Here is a 21,678-nt window from a genome sequence, read left to right on the forward strand (position 1 = left end):
TCAGGAAAGAAGAAATCTTTACTTACTGTACATTTATTGTTCTAGAATCCAAAACTGTCAGGACCGGGGCATCTACGTGAGATGGTGGCATCTGTGCTGTAAACAAGGTGACCTGGGAACTGTTTGCACAACCAGCAAGCGTGCATGCAGTGAGCAGAAACAGGTATGGTGTAAAAACTGCTAAATCTAGGGCAAGAAAGGAAAAGTAATTTACTTTGAATATTAATTTGTTTTTCTGTAAGTTTCAGAGGGCAGTGAATTCAGAAAATCAATAGGAAGAGAGATTCGTATGTCCTAAATATTTCAGATTTGTCCCAGATGAATGAATAGGTGCTGGATGATTAATAGCAAATAACTGCAATTTTTTACTAATAGATCTAGAGAGTGTGCTTTGGTTGAGATGACCACAACCCCACTGTACAGTACATTTACACAAGAACATACACAATCCAAATAAAACAAAGATGTTAGCCTCTTAGGTGCTACGTACAATATCAATTTGCTGAAGTGGCAAATGAACACCTTTAAGATGATTAAATCAAATCAAATTAATGGAAAAACTAATACATTAACACAATCAGGTTATTTATTTTTTTAAAATGTGCTGCATGATACATGAATGTCAAACACCAGTACATGTAATGGTTCATTCTATACAGATTTCACTATAAGCATGAACACAAAGACAGCTCATTGTTGCTACCACTCACATTGGTCTGCTCTCTCTTTTCTTGTTTGTATCAGCCACATGAATGTCAAACATTTCTAAAATTAGTTAGGTAAATACTACCTGTCTAATACTATTGTAAAACAACTTAAATGGCTATTTATTGTGAAACTATCTTGAGTTCCAATTATAGGAAAAAATGCTGAATAAAATGTAGCATCTTTGTTGAATAAATGTTCTAAAAATCTTTAGCTTTGTATAGACTTCTGTGTACTAATAAAGGAAAGTTCATCAGAAAAATTACTGTAGGAAAGTCACGCAGACAAAATTTTTTAATATTTTCAAATTTTTTATTAAAACACAAATCACAGGTTTTAATGAGCAAATTCTTTAAGAAGGAATTTAAAATTGAGGCCTTGGCAGCTGTATAAGGTATACAAGTAAAATGCATATGCTAGAGATACAAATGTTTCATATGCCAGAAAAACTCTGCATTTTTGCAAGATATAACAAATGCTAGTGTTTTCAAAGCCAACCAATATCAAACTATGATTATGTACTCAATATCTACAGCAGAAATGTTGTAGACTTAGCTCTTAGCTCATTAGTTTTCCCCTTCCCAACCACTGCTGCAATGGAATTCCTTCTAATTTACTATGTGTGAAGAGGGAGCAAACATTTTTATTGAAAACACAATGTATGACTCAGTGGCATTGTTCTTTGGAGCAATGGCAAAGTGTGAGTTAAAAAAAAAAAAAAAAAAAAAAAAAAGAGCCATAACTAAAAAAAAAATAATCAAGTGAATGTGTGTAACATAGTGACATGTTTAATCAACATAATGGGGCTGATTCTACCAGGGTTAAGCAGTGCTTATGTGGGTGAGAGGGGGAAGCATACTCCAGAGCAGGTGCTCAGGCTGGCTCAGCAAGCAAAGTAAACTCCACATCATGTACCAACTGTATCACCCTGAGTAGTTTACACCTTCCTGGATCCCTTGTTCTTTGCAGCTGCCATCAGGGAAGCCACAAGAAGTAGTGATGGAGACGGAAGTCTGTGAGATAAGTATCAGATACTCCAGGTTCTGGGTGGGAAAATAAGTGATCAAAAGAATTTTACTTTTAGCAATACTAAAATTAACAGCTTAAAGCAATCCATTGTACCTATTTAATTCATATCCTTGTAAACAGTGAATACATATTCTTCTTTCTGAGTTGAAACCATCTTGCAGAGCTTTGCTTAGCAGAAAGAATATAACACAAAAGGAAAAAGAGAAAAAGTGGATTTCTTCTTTTCCATTTGTTTATGGTAGATCACTGTTTTCCCAGTACACAGATATTGGAAAGGGTTGGGGAGAGAGATTTATCTCTCCTGTAAACAAAACTCCCAATCAAGGAACTGCTTTTAAAAAAAAATTAGCTTGTACTGAAACCCTGGTTTGATGCACGCTAGCTGATGAGACTACCATCATGTATAACAGTTTTGGAAATACCTAGGTAAGTTTGAAGAGGGTAGAACTTTGTCAAGGATGAAGACAATGGAAGATGGGAAAATGTTTTATTTCCCTCCCTGAAATAAAAAAAAAAAAAAAAAAAAAAAACAAACAAAAAACCAAGTGACTAAGTTACTATGTGTATCTCAGTGCCTGAAATGGAAAAAGCAAAATGACAAGAAAGGGAAGCAGGCAAAGTTTAAAAGAATAGGAACAAGAAGAACTGCAAAGACTGCAAAGGAGATATGAGCTGCAAAATCCTTTAGGATTAACTGATAAACACAATGAGAGGTTAAGGACAGATAGGAGGGATTTAAAAAAAAAAAAAAAAAAAAAAAAAGGAACTATAAAATATGGGAAAAAAAATTATGTTCTTGTCATAATAATGCAAATGTATGTTGACTAAAAAAATGCTGAATGAAATTTTCAGTGGAATCTGAAAGATTTTGGTGGGATAAAGGCTAAAAGAAAAATTAAATTAGTGGGAGCAGGAGAAGAAAATACAGAAATTAGAGACTTAGGAATGTCTCTGAAAACATCAGCTTTTTAGTCAATGAAATCCTCTCCATTGACTTCAATGGTTTCAAAGAACTGCAGATACAAATATGAATCTGAACTAGGAGGGAGGAGGTCCTTAAAACTACAAAGCCACTGTTTGTCAAGGTCCTCTAGCAACAATGCTTTGTTTTCCATTTGCTCGATTGCATGATTTGCATAAGATCAAGTGTAGGCAATTGCAGACATGAAAAACAGATCACTCTCAAACGCATTAGAAACCGATCCACAAGTATTATCCAGAAATGCATTACAAGAAAATGCATCTCCATGCATGGAAAACTCAGTGATTAATGTCAAACAAACTATAATTTACAATATAGGGCATTAATTATATGTTATTTTACAATTGATTTCATGCTGTTGCTGGGGGAATTTCATTGATCTCAATTTACAAAATGAACCCGATAAGAGAATTATTTTCCTTTTACCTCACTAGAAAACCTGAAATTCTCTTATACATTTGCTTGATCAGGTCACATTCCTTTGTGTTCCACAATTCCAGTCCCCTGTGTTACTTTAAAATCATAGCAAATACTACTTATTGCAATTTCCCAATAACTAGTCTCTTAAATCATTTAGTTCCTACCAAACAAGAATAAACTTTAAAATTATAGATGTTTAATGAGAAAAACTTCATTTCAGGATTTGTTCTTGTGCTCACTTCTGGATTCAGAAAGGCAAAGAGCACCAAAGAGAAAAGAAAAGAAAATTTTTGGGGGGTGCAGGATTCCCTCAAATGCATTTCTGCATTTCTGTAAACCATCTGCATATTTCACATTAAAAACAGAACAAAAGAAGAAAACTGAAATAAACCTCCACATATCTGTTTTAGAAACATTAATTGCTTTCACCAAATTAAAAACAGTGAGGGTGATGGTGGTAAAGGAGAATGACAAGGAGGGAATGGCAGGAGCAGAAGGGATCAACCTGGCTTTTAATCTCTGTCCTCAAAGGCAATACAAAGTTCTTTTGCAACTCATATACCAGCAAGATAATTACCAACTATGGTGGCTATCCCTAAAATGGACATTTGCATACCACTACATTTATAAATGGAACTTCCCACACTAACCAAGGAAAGTATCTTTAATATCATGGTAAATCTAACTACAGTGGTTAGTATCTATCCAGTTTCTAATAACCACCATCATAAGTCCTGATGGAACAATCAATACATGAGACAGAAAGAAAAAGAATGACACTATTTGCATGGTCAGTAAGAACACACTCACTTTGCTTTGATCAGATGTAATTGGTAGTACCTGAAAGATAATATGCCCCATTACAGGGCTACTTTCAGCACAAAATTTGAGAGCTTTTTTCAGTACTAAGGTAGAGAAGAAAAACACAGTAGAGTAAATAAAATAAAAAAAAAAACAAAACAAAACCCAAAAACAAAACTAAAAAAACCAAAACAACCTCAACCCTGAAATCAGATATTTAAGAACTTGACTCACAAGATCCATCAAGATGTCTTATTACACCAAAGTTCAAAAATAAGGCAGTAGTAATGTATACAATGTTTTAATTCATCCGTAAAATGCAGCATCCTGTATTCAGGTTTACAGCAAAAAAGGCACACGCCCCTCTTTCCTCCTCTATTCTACTCCTTTTCCACCCTCCTTGGCTACAGGCAGCTCTTGTAAAGGACCAGAAATGCCAACATCCTGTCCTGGTGAGCACTCAGTTGAAGAGTGACTCGAGTAAGGAACCCCACATAGTTTCTCTCAGGAAAATAACTGAGACAATAGCTAACCCATTGCTATATTCAAAGGAAAATAATATGGCAGTACTGTAGCAAGGGATTGTTAGCAGCACAACAAAGAAAACCTGCTGAGAGAGTATGAAGATGAAAAACTTCCAAAGAATTCCAATCAACATGTTGTTTATGTAGGTATCCTGTACAACTACTTTAGCTCACATCCTTATTTTGTTCTCTCATCTTCTTTCTCGTAGTTTGTTAAATAAACTCACAGTAACTTAATATTTAATTAGACAGTAAACTCTCTGGGACCATAAATCTGCACCACCAAATACAGGCATGTCCCCAACTGATTTTTATACACTGCCAAAAAAACCCCCACAAATTCGTAACGGAGGTGTCAAAATTGCATTACCAAGCTTGCACCATCAGACATCATTAGCAGTCCTTTCCCTTCCACTGTTTTCTGAAAGCAAGCAACAACTCATATATAACTTTTAGTACAGTATATCCTCCTTTCTGTATTTATAAGGCACTAATCACTTAATTATAATGACTCTTGGAGAACCATATACTGATATCCAAGCTCCTCTGTGAAGGTGGTGTACTAACAATGCATTTTTTTCAGTTTTCCCGTAACCCCGATGCCATAGTCACCACTCCCTTGTAAATTTTTAAAAAAAAAACAAAGCAGCACAAATTACATCAATTGCCTACTTCAGGCAACTCAACCAAGACCAAGAAAACAATGTGCACATGTTCCTAATTGTATAACATAGCAGTGAATGGCCTTTCAAATGTGGAACCAGGCCATTAACTGAAGAAAACAGCTACTTTCCAAGACAGCAGCAACTTCCACTGGATACCAATTAATAATAAAGAACATTCTGGAGTGAGAATTAGAACAGTTTTATGAAAACAAGGGCAAGAAATAAAGAAAGGGAGAGAAAGAAACTCAGGGTCACAAATAATTACTTTCAGGAACACAATAAGCTGTTGTTCTGCTTGCTAACCAGCAAAAACTTTGACACAATGGTATAATGGACAAGCAACTTTTCTTCTAGCAGGCTAACAAATGCTGATGTTTTTTAAAAGCTATTTGCTTGGTAGTAAGTATTGCAGGGTTTCCAAATTACTAATAAAGGAATAATTATCATTCCATTTGAGGTTTATAAGATTAAGAAGAGTTCAGGAAAGGTACAACTTCAAGGCCCCCTTTGAAGAATCAAAGAGCATAGCACAATCCTAAGTATCATATGAGAGAACCAACCAAACTCATAACAGTCATATTGGACTGTGTAAAAAAAGTAAAAAAATATATTTCAAGATGAAAAAACCTTTGGCACAAATATGAAACAAAAGGATCTTAAATAATTTCAGTTCGCAATGTTTTCAATTAATTTTTACCAGGAACATGAATAGAAGTAATTGTGGTCATACCAATATCACTATTTTAATTTTATTTCTCTCAGTCATTTATTTGCACATCTGACACAGCCCTGTTTTAATATTTAAATGAAAATTTTCACTCATGAAGGCTTCCAGTCCAGCCATTGTATTGCTATCAGCTTAGAGAGAGGAGTTTTAGTATACATGAAGCCAAAAAAAGTGAAGGGAAAAAAAAAAAAGCTTTTAACACTTTACCTCTATTACTGCAACTTTACGCTCACATCTGAAAAATATATTTGCATTGGGCAACTACGTTGCAAATTTGAATCCCAGATACCTGCTGCTATAAAACTGCAACTACTCTGGATTCACATTACTATGACCAAGAACCCCTTGGCTCAGTAAGAGATGTGCATTTTGTATTCCCAAGTAATTCTGAGCTTGCTGTAGAGGGAAAAACAAAATTCAGATTCCCCTTACATTCGGTGCAGAGTTCATTGCATCAGGTCAATAGAAGTGCCTGACTGCTGCTTTTACAACCAACTGAAGAGCACATATGAATGTGTAGCTGTAGCACGAGAAGCCAGTAATATGTTAAATTATATAAGAATATATGGTAAGTAATACAGCAACTATTACTATCCATTTTATATAAATCAATAATGCAGTCATATGGCATAGCATATATTACAGAATGCAGACATAAACTCTGTTTGGAAAATGGCAGTGAGAAAGCACAGGCTTACAAATACTTGTGAGAAGCTGAAAAAACAACCTGAGAAAAGATGACACACCAGGTACGTATATAAAATAATAAGTGTTACAAAGAAAAGTAATTATGACCCTGTGTTCCTGCAAAGTCCCTTTCAGTAATACAGGGAGGAAAAGGACATCCAATAAATTTAGAAAGTGTCATTTTCAGAGAAACTCATCCCATCCAAAATCATGGAACATCTACTGCTGACAAGAAGATTCAGGTGATTCTTTATGAATCAAGTTTTTTGAAAGAGACACTAAATAACGTGTTTTTTTAAACTATTTTATAAGCACCACTGAATCTGGAAATCTGTAGATCTCTCCTGCAAGAGGTCTTATACTTCTCTCTCTGTATGTGAGACTACTTACAACTCTGCACCACTGTATTTTATTTAATTTTTTAAGTTTTCCTTCCCACAGAGAGAAAAAGAGAGACAGGAAGAAGGAAATTCATTTCCAAAAGAAATATTTTCTTGGACAAAAAGTAAACCATTTACTAGTAGACTTTTACTCATTAAACTGAATATGCATTCTAAATCACAAAATAACGTTTAAACACCAGAGCAACTGTTTCAATCAACAGAATATTCAATAACACAACAAAAACCATCAAGCAAGCAGAAACTTGAAACAGTACACTCAGACTACAAATTAGAATCTAAATAAGAAAAATATGCCAACGGCTGTTTGAACTGATATCAACTGGAAGTTACCGAGCAGTGGTTTATAGGTTATGAACTTCATTTAACTACATATGCATATACTTGCCATAATGGGTTACTTGTTCCACCATTTTTTTAATAGTACCAAGGATGCAGGATGGTAAGAGAACAACTTTCAACATCCAGGCAAGGTATTATGTGATTTAAGAGTTTCTGTAAAAGAGATACTATCACCTTCCCAGAACCAGAACATCTCTGTATATCTGAATCATGGTGAGAGAATAAAGAGTTTTGCTAAAACACTACTGTAGTGCTGGAACAAGGATAGTGGGAGGACTCAGCTTCTGAGCTCCCTTCCTAAACAAGACAATTTATAGCAACTTATATCTGTTTTAAGACTACAAAAGCTGAGCTAGTTTTCAGCTGACCATGGAATTAGCAGCATGATAAAATATACTGTGCTTCTATCTGCTACCTTCTGCCCTCACCTGAACGATCAGCCCCAGCTGTTGAGTCATTAATATGGCTGACAGTCTCTTGGGGAAAACTGTTGGGATTTCTTCCCCACCTCCTCTCCCCCCCCTTCTCCCTCTGTTTTTTTTTTAAATATAAGAAGTTTATTTGCATTATATTTATTTTCAAAAAACACGCGCACAAAAGGAAAGCCTCAGAAAACAAACAAAAAAAACCTGAAGGGTCCAAAGTTTTTCAATTTGACATGTTGTACTACCCAGTTATGTCATGTAGTGTCAGTAATGTCATCAGATAACATAACTGCCACAATCTGATGTGATGCATTAAACTGGGATTACTAGCATAAATCATGTTTGTGGGTATACAGATCACAGGTGGTGAAGTCAGCTGCTCTGTATTATGGCGTATCTATAGGATGTGCAGATTAGGATATAATGTTCAGAGGCTTGTTCTCGTTTGTGAAGTGCTTTGCAACCATAACTCAATAGTAAGGAGCCACCAAACAGTTATAATGGCATAAACCATCATCAGAGAAAAATACAAATCGATCAGTGCCAGCGATATAAAAGAAAGAGCATACATCTGTCCCTGGTCTCATAAATTCAGTGGTTATTGCAGGCTTTTTCTCTATTCCACATGTACTTTATTAATAACAGTAACTACCATAAATAATAATAATGCACAGTAGTTTATTTCAAGATGAAGGCTTTTCTTATTATCTGTTGATCCTCTCCCTTATTTCTTACATCCCACCTATATTCCTCTGTAAATGGGGGGCTCTGGGGGAGGGTTGTTTATTTTAGTTTTGAAGTTTGTGCTCTTTAATTGGCAACAGTGGGCTATGCCAAGAAAGTTGACCGTGCAGGCTGTCTTGAAATATCTGCATACCTTCACTGGCATGTTAAACTTGTACAAAGGAGAGATAGAATTTACATTCTACTGCATGTTATAAATAAGTAATAAGAACAGATTAGAATTATGCATTTACGCCTACTAGTGAGAGTGAGATGCATAATTCACAAGAGGCAAACCCTTAAGAGGGTTTCTTATTTCACCCCAACCCTCTCCCACCTCCAATCTTATAGATGTAGAACACAGTATATTTTTCAGCCCCACTGCTCCACAATTATGGTTTTTTCCAGTTAGACTGTTTATATTTTATAATCACTTTTTTTTTTCCTTCCAGAGTAGCAACAGACATTTTATGTTAGGAGTCATTGTAGGGAATGCATCTGCTTTATGTTACAGGATTGGTGTGTCACCTTTCTTAATTTCCTGTGATACTCAGGGAACAAGACTGATGTTAAATGGCAGCATGTTCAGAAGATTCCAGAGTAAACTGAAGTCTTCTACCTAACTTAAAAAGAGAATGCAGAACTAGCAACCAAACTCCATTAGGCTTCATAGTGATGCAATGTACTGCTCCTCTTGTTGGATTTCCTGGAGGAATAGACTGATCTCGGTGCCCACCTGTGCTTGCAGCCTCTCTGCTGAAGCCTGTAAACCAGTACCTGATGTGATCACAATTCATATGATAGCATACAAAGATTTTGCAGATTTTGCATGGGGCTCTCCCCCATGGCAGTTCTACCTCCTGGTGATAAGGTGGAGGAACAAGGAATTATTTTAGCCCAATTACTTCAATGTTTTTTGGTTGTCTGGTTAAAGGACTACAGTGGTGATTAATGTACCTACCAAGGAGGCATCACTAGGGACAGGCTCTTCAGTAGAAGTCACCTTGTCATTTCTCCTGTTTTGCACTTAGTCTGTTTAGTTCCCTGGATTTTCCTCTGTCCTATGTGCACATATTTTAAATCATATTCTAGTTCTAAGTACCAGTTGTTTATTCTGACTTAATCTCTATCATGCATCTTCTCTTCATAGCTAAGATAAGACTTGTACCTCTTTTTTCTTAGTAACATTTTTTTCTGGTAACAATTGTACATTCTGGTAACCCCAACCCAGGGTTGGACTAGATGATCTCCAAGGGTCCCTTCCAACCCCTAACATACTGTGATTTGTGACTGATTTATGTAAATTCCTGGTTTCTTCGATATATCTCACTTTATTTTGAGTTGGCAAGCTTTCTATGCACTTTACCTCTGTCTATAAACTTAAGAAAAATACCTGAGTCATGAACATATTTTAATTCCCTGTACAAATTCACAGCTTAAAAATTATGTGACATTGTAATAATGCCATTAAATCTGAAGAGTCGTTATCTCAAAAATTCAAAACACGTTACTTGAAAGGAGCTTTTACCCTAACTTTTAAGAATAGCAAAAGGTTCCAAAATTATTTTGATATGTAGGGGAGCATTCTTATCCTGGAGCTGATGAAAAGGCTAGCACACCAGCTCATGAGAACATGTGGACAATCTTGTCAATTGGATTAAATTATTGTTCCTTGATACAAAAACAAATTACTAACACAATAAAAACTAAGTGATTGCAAATAGCTCCAAAGTTGAAGTCAATATGAAATTCAACTTTGAAAAGAAAGCTATTAAAAAGCAACGAACTTGGGGTTTCTTTCCAGTATTGATAATTTCCTTCATTGTCTACATTTCTCTAGAACAGATTGAGGACATTTTTACCATTTATGCATCCTTTGTATGAATTCACCCAGTCTAGTTAATGATCCTGGAAAGGTAATCAATGAGGACCCAGAATCTTTTAATAAGACAGGTTCTCTAGCCACTTCTGAAGAACCTTTTCCAGTGACTAGCAAAGAGGATACAAAGCTCTTCACTCATTGTCCTAACAAGAAAGATTTCAGCTGTTGACAGAGCTGTTTTAGCAGCTCTGGCTATCTATTCAGCACTGAGTCCAACTCTAATTTATGCCAACTAGTAAAATCTTAAAATAAAAATGTGTCCACCAAGATAACTGCAAAGAAGTTCATATACTTATGCACCTCTGTTGATGGAAAACACATATGCTCACAGAAAGAATCCAGGCATTTATTGCTTGAAAGGACTAAATCACAAAATAGAATTAGAAATTGCTAATGATATATTTCCAGACACAGAACACAGGCAGTATATTATCACCATTGTAAACACTCACTCTTTCCCCCCTGCTCCCTTGTTCTCTTACATGTACAGACCTCGTGCAGCACCATTCCTTAACAAAACAACTAGACACTATCATTCTTACAATAGAAATTCAGATGCTTATTTACATGTAGCCATAAAGATACCCAGGCATACAGAAAAAGAAATCAAGATATACATACTGTAAATGACTTAATTGTGCCTCTGCTATAAAAGATGATATAACCAAAGCAGCCACCACGGAAACAATGTTCATCTTCCCCATATCCATTCATCTTAAGACCATGAGTCCAAGTCTTGCTTAAAGCACAGTAGTCTGATTTATTCTTACATGTTTAGTCTTATGTTCACTGAAATATTTTTTTCCCATGCACTAGGCAATTTCCTTGTAACACGTCACTTTAATGTGTCACTCTATTTATACAATAAAAATCATGAAAAAAAAAAAAAGAAAAAAGATAATAACTCCAGCAGCTTTCATATTCCAAAAATATAAAATTTATCTAAGATGCTTCAATCAGAAATGGTTTGTCATAAAAATACAATATTTCATGGAAACCTAGTGGAAAGCATGAAGAAGTTCAGTACTGAGTAAAAAGCTATAAAGTTTCATGTAAACAGTTTAGCCAATCAGTTAGAAGCCTAGGTTAGATTTCTAGCAGTGATTCAACAGGAAAGGAAGTATACTAGAATGCCTTTCATGCTTTTTTAAAAATTTATTTACACCTTGCATATATTTTCATACAAGTTAGAAGGATAGAGAAACAGATTCTGAAAATCCAGGACTCCTCCTCCAACCATAAAGACATCAAACATTTTAAAAATCAAACTTATATACAATATTTTATGGCCTTGTAATACAGAACTCAGTTCACACACAAGACAAGACTTGTGAAAGACAAAAAATTGTGAGGAATCTCTGGACTTTGAAAACCAGAAAAAGACATTAATTGGTGAAGCATTTTAAAAATAGAAAGTTGTTTGGATGTATTGAAATAACAAGTCCAAGGCATATGCAAACATCAAAGATTCCCCTTTTCACACAGCTTTCTCACTATAGCTTTCATTTTTTCCAATAAATAAAATGCTTAAAATATTTAAGTAATGCTTAACGGAGTCCAGCTCCCTCATGGTCATGCATTTAGTAAAACCAAGGAAAAGGGGAGGGAACCCTGTAGAAGTATTACTGTGGTGTTACCTGCCTGTATATTGCCACCACTTCTTAATACTCCACTAGTCCTGGAGGAAGATTGAGACATGTCTGGTATAGAGAGAAGGGTCTATGTCAAGTGCAGGCCAAACAAGAACATGTTGTCCTGCTCAGTCAAAATTATTACAGCTGATAAACCAACACAATTTGTAATAGCATCATGGAGGTAAATATGTATCTTAAATTAAATATACATAAGTGCTTGGTGGTTCAGAAGACCAAATGGCCCTACAACAGTAAGGAGAAACATGAGCATGTTTTACAGAGCATAAGGAAAATCTTGTAGAAAAGCTTTGTTATGCAGCTTGCAATATCAGGAAGGCTGCCTGACTCTTCCCAGGCTTATTAAGCTAGAGCCAGGTGAGGTAGATCCATAAGAATGAATATAAAAAGACACAAAAAAGGAGAAGCAGGTTTGGCCTTAGTCCATCTGTGAAAGATGTGTCACATCTTTCTTTATATGAGTTCAGTATTACCTGACACTAAGCATAAAAACTTTCCCAAGCATTTGAAAATGATCCAGGCAAAAATCTCTCATGAAAGTGGAGATGCTTTTCTTTATCTATAAACACATGATCTGTAAGTTGAACACAAAATTTTTCACAGTGTCTGATGTTTTCTAAGGCATTCAAAAAAAGTCTTATTGAAGGAAATCTTGACTTGAACTGTAAACTCATGCGTCTGTTTTATCAGCAAAATTAAAGATTTTAGACTATGAGCACAACTTGGCCAAGAAAGAATATTCTGGTTCTTGTAAACCTCTCAGTGTTTAAGAGCAAACAGTGATCACCATCTGACAACTGCCCACAAAGAGAAACTATATCAAGTGATAGGGCCTTGTATGAAGTTTTCACTGATGAAAGACAAAATGCAGAGAAACAGATTATGCCCTTCAGAAATCACAGAGGAAGGTAGACAAGATGCACAAATTTGAACCAGTTTGCCCAAGAGAGGTTCACACAGGCAACATTACTACAAAGTGGTCACAAAATGTGGCAAAATAAAAATTTGCTGCTTATTACTGCAGTGGCAGTACCTATAGGAAGAGTTGCAAACATGTACAACACCTCTGTGATGATCAATCTAGATATCTGTGAAGGTGAAAACAAAGCACTAGAAGCCTCCATATGTCTAATTCTGACAACTGATTTTGAAGCGAGATCACAGGACAAAATAATCTGGGATTTACATTTTTTTAGTAGTTTTAATTCCTGTCATGAAATTTAGACAAGACTTGAGAACAATGGTTTTCTTCTTTGTTTAAAGAACAGATCCCCAGAGCCAAAATACTTCCTAAGATGCCAGAACGAAAAGTAGAAAAAATGGACTCTTCCTGTTCTACAGCTATTGCCTCTGGAGAAGCTATTTGTCCAGTTTGCATTGGTACATACACAAGACTGAGAGGTATTAACCACACTCATTTTATAATTTGCATTGCATTTTAACTTTCGGAATGCAGTACTCAGGCAACTTGAGAGCTCAGCAATTCCAACAGGGTTAGCATGAGTTCTCTCCTGGCTCGCTGTGTTACCCAAATCTGATCAAAGGACAAGGACTCCAGAAGCTTGTCCAGCTGTGGTTTTATAATGACACCATTAGGTTTTGCTCTATAATCAAGTTCCCTAAAAGTCTGTATAGCTTCAGGCTTAATATCTGCGACAAGGTTAACTGAAATCTGTAGCAAGGATAACTACTTTAGCAGATTGTATCAGCAGGAAATATTTAAACACTATTTAAAAGGATTTTAAATAAGCAGATTTTGTTTAACACTGCACTAATGCACTGCAATTGGAAATGATACATACAGAGCTGCTACAAATAAATATAATGCTTTTACCCTTACCCTAACCCCTCCCTTCTAAATTCCCCAGATTTGTATTACTAAGCCCAATGGGCGCACCAGATCTTTCTGTCTGAAGCTGAAATACAGGAATGCCAGACTCAGACAGCCCATTTGCCCTTTGGTTTTGTGCCTGCTGAATCTGCATTCTGGATCTGTGGAATTAATTACGATAGTACCGGTCACTGGCAATGTCAGTGTTGCCAGTTCAGGTGTATCAAATGTGCCTCTTAGATGCCTACAACTTTTAGAGAAAGACAGCTTCTCCTGTAAGACTAGTGTACTCTGCCCTCTACTGCTAGGTGCATCAATATCTTTACTTAAATTAATACTCATGCCACAATAAAGCATGAAACATTTGTTATATGCCTTCCTGGAAAACATGTAATTTCCTGTAAGCCTTACCAGCTGGATATGCCACTAAACCAGATGTAAGGGATGGCCCTGGAACTGTAGCATGGTATTGCAAGACCCTAAAATAAGCCAGAGACACTAGGGCTTAGCTCACTGGGTCACATGCAAGACATCTCAGATAAACAATTCTAACTGTTAAAGTGGAAGACTATGATGGTGTTATGTAAGTTTCTGCTTCACTAAAAAGTGAGGAATTGTGAAATTTAGTTTTATAATATGTATCTAGCACTATCATTGTATTGGATAGCAAGCTGCTCTTCCTAAAACACCCTAGTGAAAGAATAGAGTTGTTTGGTTTTTATATGCATTTCACTGCAACCTGGATGTTGGGAAATAGACCGCTACCAGAGGACTAAAGAAATTTCCACTGTGACCTCAAAGGCTTTAAGCAGGACCTAAAACAAAGGAACACAAATCCTTAGGGTTGGAACATGCCTATAGCTAAAAAATAAAAAAAAAGTAACCATTAGAACTACATCTTAAACCAGCATGGTATTTTCTTCTCAGTGATTCAGCTTCTTGCAGTGATACATCTTACTGCAATTATCCTCTACGTACAGTTCTGTGGATTTTCCTGTTTAAATTGCTTCACTTGGCAATGAGTACAATATTGATATTATGATGGATTTTGCTTTTATTATAATGATCTATCATTTAAAGCAAGCAGGAGTAGCCATAGGGATAAGAAGGACAAAAAGCTTTGACAATTTTTCACTAGAGTGTAATAATTGTGCATGCCTGTGCATAGTGCGTACTGTAATTACTACTAGTTTACAGCTTTTGAAAAAAATACAGGTACTAATTTGGGGTTCTATTTATGCTCAGATATGCTAAGCCCTGTTTGCACAGATGTCAAACATCTGCCTCTTCCTCACAGAAAAACAAGGCTCAAGTTCTATCCTGCCTTTGTAGGATCAGCCTTTCCAGACTCAGGTCAAATAATCTGAATTAAACCACAGCTTAGTTTGTGATCTTAGACAAAATTATGAAGGCAGTTTTTTCTCATCTTTCCCAAGGCTCTCCTTAATATTTTGTCAAAAAAACTAGTACAAAGCAGAGTGACACAATTTTTTAAACTCTTGGGAGTGTAATTTAGGATGACTGAATTAATTTAATTCAATTGAAGACCCGTCCTTGTAACATAGTTGCCAGGATCTATTTACTGAAAAACTGGAAACACTTTTTTCAGGTTGGCAGAGAAAAATAAGTTCCGTGCAGCTGAGACTTAATAAAAATATCTTCCTTTTAAAAATTCATGATGAGAACCATTAGATTCTGCTACGGAAATTATATGAACACAATTTGTTAACACTGTCAAGTATCTAGTGCTGCAGAAAATGCAGATGTACGTTCTCTATGCCAGGCTTAGAGCAAAGACAGATTTAGATTTTTTTGTTTTGTTTTGTAAAATATCTACAATGTAATTTCCCATTTCTTACTCCATTAAATGTTCAGCATTTGAGAATAGAGGAATATCTTGCTCTGATCTTTTTTCTAAGGGTTCTTCACAACATTAGGTTTCCACAAAATAAAACTTGGCACTTGAGTCACATCTGATCATTACTGCCTCTGCTTATACTACACCTTTCTGCATTTATCAGATCACCTTTCTGCTAGTGGTATTGGCAGCACCAGCTCAGGACACTGAAGTCAACTACTTTTCAGTATAAAACCCACCCTGTTTTCTCTGTCATTTAATACAGGTGGGAAATTTTTCAGACTAAGAGAATACATGAATTAATATCTTGCCAAACTTGAAAATAATAATAATAAAAAAAAATAATATAAAAAAAGAATTACATTAAGAAATCTCCACATTTCAAAGTAGAATTTCAATTTTTCCTGTGAGTTTTTGTATGGGTGAGAGAAGTATATTTTCCACAGGAAAATCAACTTAATTTTTCTTAAAATCAAAAGCCTTTGCGAGATCAGTGTACATTTGTTAAAGATTGTTTTGAACATAACTTTACAACCTTCTCAGCCTCCACACAGTTGCTAGTCATCTCTGCACAGCAGTAAGAAACAGAGGTTTGGAGAGCAGAACCCTATTACAATTGCTTTTCTGAGCTGCAGCTATTTGTCTTGGCTACAGGAGCTTCTGCACTCTCACATAGAGAAACATGAATACGGGGGCATGGATTCACACAGCCTAAATTCCACTTGGCATCCTGGACTGAGTATCGCCTCTTGGTTTTTCCTTACCAGTTGAAGGCATTAGGCTTTCACTGGAATTCAGGATGTGAACTAGCACCCAAATTGTGTGAGGAAGTAATACCTCATACTGCAACTGCATAAAGGTGGGAAGCAGAAAAATCACAGCCAGACAGCTAACAAAGATGTTGCAGTATAGAGACTGGCCTCATTTCAGTGTTTTATTACTCACAATACAAAAAACCCTGAATTCGTCAATATAGAGAAAATATTTAAAAGCGCTAATGGATGATGGATGCCTAATGGGTCCCCCTTTTCAGTGTCATAATGTGTACATCTGCCATATGTGCTTTGAAAGAGTTTTCTTTTTAATCACAGCTCACCCCCTAGAGGAAACAGACACTTGAATTCCCATGAAAATCAATGAGTATTTTGAGCCCTCAACAACTGTCAAGATCAAAAACTAAGTTAGTAATATATTTGAAATTATGGTGTTTATATATATACCTCTTTGAGTTATGGATTACTTAAAATGGGTGTAAACTGCTTCTACTTTCCATGGTCTGAAGTGAAATTACATGGAGCCCTAATTTCAGACATACTTGATGCCTTCCTAAAAGGTAAGGTTTTTATAAAAAACATTTCAATAGATACGGCACTTCACAAACCAGATAGAATCTATGACTTTATGGTACAGACATGAACTCAGTCATATAGTTATTAAATTAGGAAAATCATTTTGGAGAATGAACAGGAAACATGTCAGAAACAATGAACTCTGTCTCTCTGTTTAGGGTCAATAGCACATTCTGTTGAGGCAGTAAGTCACTTACATCACCAGGCTAAATGCTGAAAGGAAAAGGATAGTAATATGGGAAAAGGCCACAAAGGTAGGAGACAGATATATAACAATGGAAAGCTGCAACTTTTCACTGTAAAACCATAACCCACGGGGGACAAAAAAAAAAAAAAAAAAAAAAAAAAAAAGATGTATAACATCTTTTTCCTCTAGCTTACAAAGAAGAAAATCTTGGGGTCTGAAAGGAAGCAAAAACAGGTCAAATTAAAGTTATACACAGATCTATTCAAGATCTTGAGTATACCTGACTCAGAATGATGGGGATTTTTAGTGACTCAAGTCCCAGTCTGCTGGCTCAGATCACCTCTTCCCACTCAGGCAGTGAGAAACTGGCAGCTAAATAAAATAGATCCAAAGTAAACAGGCTGATCTCCATGCCATGTCCAGAATGGCAGGCAAGAGTGGCTCCTGTGCAGTATTGCAGAGGGAATCAATATGGTTCATTAGCCTTCTCTTTTGAATAGTCAAGATTCCCTGTTCTCTAGATTATGCCTGCCTAAAACACAATTGAAATCAAAGTTATCAAATGCTCAATAGGACCAAAAATATGAAAATTTAAATATATATATATATATGTAAATAAATAATTTCTAAATAAACGCAACAAAAGCTCTGCCAAGAAACATATGAACCTGGTAAATTTTCCTTAGACCAGTTCATCTAAAAGTATGTCTTTCAAGATTTAGAGGTAGAATACAAGGATTCAAGTTCTGGTCCTTTTTTATTTATATTTTTCTATATTTTCAAAGAACAATTGGAAAAGACCGTTGACCATGATTTCTTTCAATAAGCAATCATTTTGGATAATGACTCAAGATTCAATCAGACATTAATCTAAAACCAAAAAACCTCAGAATATATTATGGTGAACATTTCTTCAAATGTTTTATACTGCTTGTCAATCTATAACCGAGTTGCTGATGAACACATCAGTAAAATTACCTGTGACAAACTTTCAGTAATGATTTTAATAAGACTGGAAACACAACTATTTGCACTTCAGAATTCTTAAGAATAGTGTTTTGGTATGGCAATGAGATTAATGGAGATCTTGCAAAAAAGATAAATGGCACTACAAGAATACCAGAAAACTGGGGGGATGGGGGAGAAATTAATTGAACCTATACTTTTGATAAATATTTATTTTTTTTGCAGAAGAAAAATGCACACTTGTTTGAGCTGTCATTATGCTAACCTATATCCTATTTTTCATATTATTAGTAATACATAATGTGGCAGTTTATATTCAAAAATAAAACTAGAAAGTATATACCTTGTGTATTTATCCAGAAATACAGTAAGGTTACTATGGTTACGAAAAATCCATTACCTTTGAATACAGACTGAAAAAGTTTGACTTAAAGTGTGCGCTATTTATTATAGCAATCATCAACAGCCTTCAGGAGATTCTCTAACAGGATTCATTTTTCAGTGTCAAAACTGAACCACCACACCAGTATCTTATGGCCTGTTCAAGGCAAAGAAATTTGAACTATATGAATTTTTAAATACATTTTATCCTAACTCAAGATGCAGAAATGCCTTTGAATTTTAAGGCCTTAGATTAAAAGAAAGTAGGGTCTTGATACCCTTTTTCCTCAAATTGCCTGATATGAAATGCTTTATTTTCACTTGTATCTACTATCATTTACAAACTCTGTTGGGTCCACAACAGTGCTTATGTTGTGCTATGGTACTTCCAGCTGAAAAGTTTTTCTTGGGTTTTGGTTTGGCTTTTTTTCTGGTTGTTATTGTTTGAATTATCTTTGAATAAATAACTTGGAGTAAGCTACAGCAATTACATTACAATAGGAAGTCAGATTACCATGCTTCACTGTACTGCCCAATAACAACCATTGAGCATTTATGTAATAGTTTTAGTGTACTGATATAACATGGTTGTTGACACATTGCATAACTGTGTTCACTAGAAAATGGATTATTAGCTTATGCTTTTACAAATTAATTAAACATGGGTCACTTAGGAAAGTAACACAATATCTCTGTAATTAAGAGCATCTAAGACAGTAGGAAAAGCTATTAAACCTGTACATCATATGCTGTCTTCAAGAGCTTACAGTTAACTTGTTTTGAAAGATGGATGCTATGAGATCAGAAAAGTTATAAAAACATTAAAAAGATGACTCAGGTCCTGTGAAAGAGGACAAAATACCACAAGATTTAGCTACACTATGGCAGCAATAATTTATTAAAATCCCAACAGACAGTTCTGTGAAGGATTCTTTAAAACAAGAAACCCATCAGCATGTAAAGTGCATACAATCTATTTTAAATTTATTTTTCTTTTCCTCTGAAACAAGGGATGAGTCATATATTTGCTCATAGCATCTATGAGATACCCATCTGACATGCTCCCTAGCACAGAACTCACCTTTTACAACATATTTGGTTCCGTTCCCAAAATAAATTGGTACTCTGTTCATATATAAAGTATATTGTGTAATAATGCCATTTGGTATTTTTGGTGGACTCCAACTCATCAGTAAGAATGTGGGAAAGGATATTGCTGTGGGTGGTTGTACATCTACTGGGGCTGGGAAAAAAAAACAAAACATGTAACAGACTGTATATAATTTCCAAAAATAACAAATAACTTCAACGGCTACCAGAATGATTTTCTGGTAAAGCTCACATTCAGAAGAGATTTCATGCTCTCAGCATATCAGTATTTTGAGAATTCACCTACTACATGTGACCTTTCCTAGCCAAACAGAAACTTTGGTGAAAGACAAGGATATACTCCTTGCTTTTTAGGAGAATAATTATGCTTAGGTGGCTTTATCATTCTGTCTTGATAACACTGAGCATAAGGAGAGACACATCATTTTATCCTCTTTTTTTTTTTTTTTTTTTTTTTTTTGATAAAAACTATTTACTCTTCCTTCAAGATTTTTATTCCTAATGACAAAGTGATAATTCTTCGATGAATCTGAATGCAGATGCTGTATTGCTAGGCACTACCCCTATTTCAAACTTTTCATAATTCAATACACTTAATAATGTTTGTTTAGCAGGGATTTTATGTATGTAATATATTGGAAGTTGGCAATGGGTAATAATTTAAAAGCTGAGTTTTCTCACTGTTCCAATGAGTTAAATTCGAGGAGCACAAGCAACCCCACTGAATATCACAAGAGGAGCAGAACTCAGCCTTTAGTCTGGGAGGAATATCTTGTAATTTACAAGCTCTGTGCTAGCAATTTAAAACAATAACTAGCAGTGGCTGGCAATATGAAAACAATATAAAGTAATGAATGTTTCAATAGGGAAACAGGGATAGCTGGAGGGTGTGATATGGTGTCTGTGTTCTGTGTCATCAATTCATTGTTACTAAGAGCATGCAACAAGAGCATCCAGAAATAGAAACTCCACACATTGACTTTTTGTTCAATTCTTCTGAGGCATAAAACACATGTTCCCATGGCTTTATTTGAACTCTGGGGAAAAAAAAAACCAAACATATATTTCTGCCTAAACCTTCTGAACATGACAGCTCATCTGAACACAATGGATGTTTTTCTCAATCACACCTAAGAATTCCTGCTTAATTCACTAAGCTGAGAAAGCAGACATCAACAATTTACTTCTTACTTTATATATTACAGCAGAAAAAAATATAGAATTTTGTATTTTATGTTTATGTCCATTAACCATTTAGTTCTCAGAGGCTATATAAGCTCACAGATAGTATCACCAGAAAAACTCAGTCAGCTTATATAGAACTTCCAAGAGGTGATAATTGGGTTTTGATTTGACTGGTGCTCCTGACAGTTGTTGAAACATTCACACCAAAATGCTGTTCCATCAGTGTTAAAACTACAATTTTTAGGACTGTCCTCATCAGGACAGTGCCTTGCATGACTAACTTCTTTGGCAGCAGTTCAACACTCCAGCCTTCTTTCAATCAGTATGATTGTAATTCAGATAACTTCATGCAAAAATTTTATTTGCTTTACTGGAACTATCAAGTTTACATGCAAAGATAAACCAAAGAACTGTGGGAGGGAGGGAAAATTGAAAACTACTGCACATCATGGAAGATTAACTACTGTCCTATAAATATATGTCAAAGACTTTATGATTCTACCTGTGAGTATTTGGAGTAACTGATGATTTTAACTGGTTTAGCATGGCTTTAGGATGATAGAACCAGGAGATATGGACTTTATGCTTAATTGAGAGTGAAGTTAGATATGTCACAGATATTTTGGGAGCATTTGCTCCAGTAACTGATGTGTGTAACTTATCAGTCTAGTCTCTAGTCAGAACTGTAATGTATTTTCTTTCTTCCTGCTCGAGTTCATAAAATAAGCATAGAAAACCTTAATTTGCATTCACAACCTGTAGGCTTGAGCACAACAACATGTAAAAGTTTTTAGGGAAAAAAAGAGAAAATCTGAACAGTGATTAATAAATAGCTAAATCGACATT

General features: G+C 35.4%; 1 protein-coding gene across 1 annotated transcript in view; it reads right to left on the reverse strand.

The window, feature by feature from the left end:
• USH2A (usherin) overlaps positions 1 to 21,678 on the reverse strand; it is a 385,338-nt gene that overhangs the window by 203,403 nt on the left and 160,257 nt on the right. The window contains exons 31-32 of the mRNA XM_071739639.1: positions 19,619 to 19,780; positions 27 to 186 (exon numbers count right to left, since the gene is read on the reverse strand). Of these exons, the coding sequence (XP_071595740.1) occupies positions 27 to 186; positions 19,619 to 19,780 (322 nt within the window). The remainder of the gene's footprint in view (positions 1 to 26; positions 187 to 19,618; positions 19,781 to 21,678) is intronic.

This window comes from Heliangelus exortis, chromosome 3 (assembly GCF_036169615.1).
Source record: "Heliangelus exortis chromosome 3, bHelExo1.hap1, whole genome shotgun sequence".
In the NCBI taxonomy this organism is placed as follows: domain Eukaryota; kingdom Metazoa; phylum Chordata; class Aves; order Apodiformes; family Trochilidae; genus Heliangelus; species Heliangelus exortis.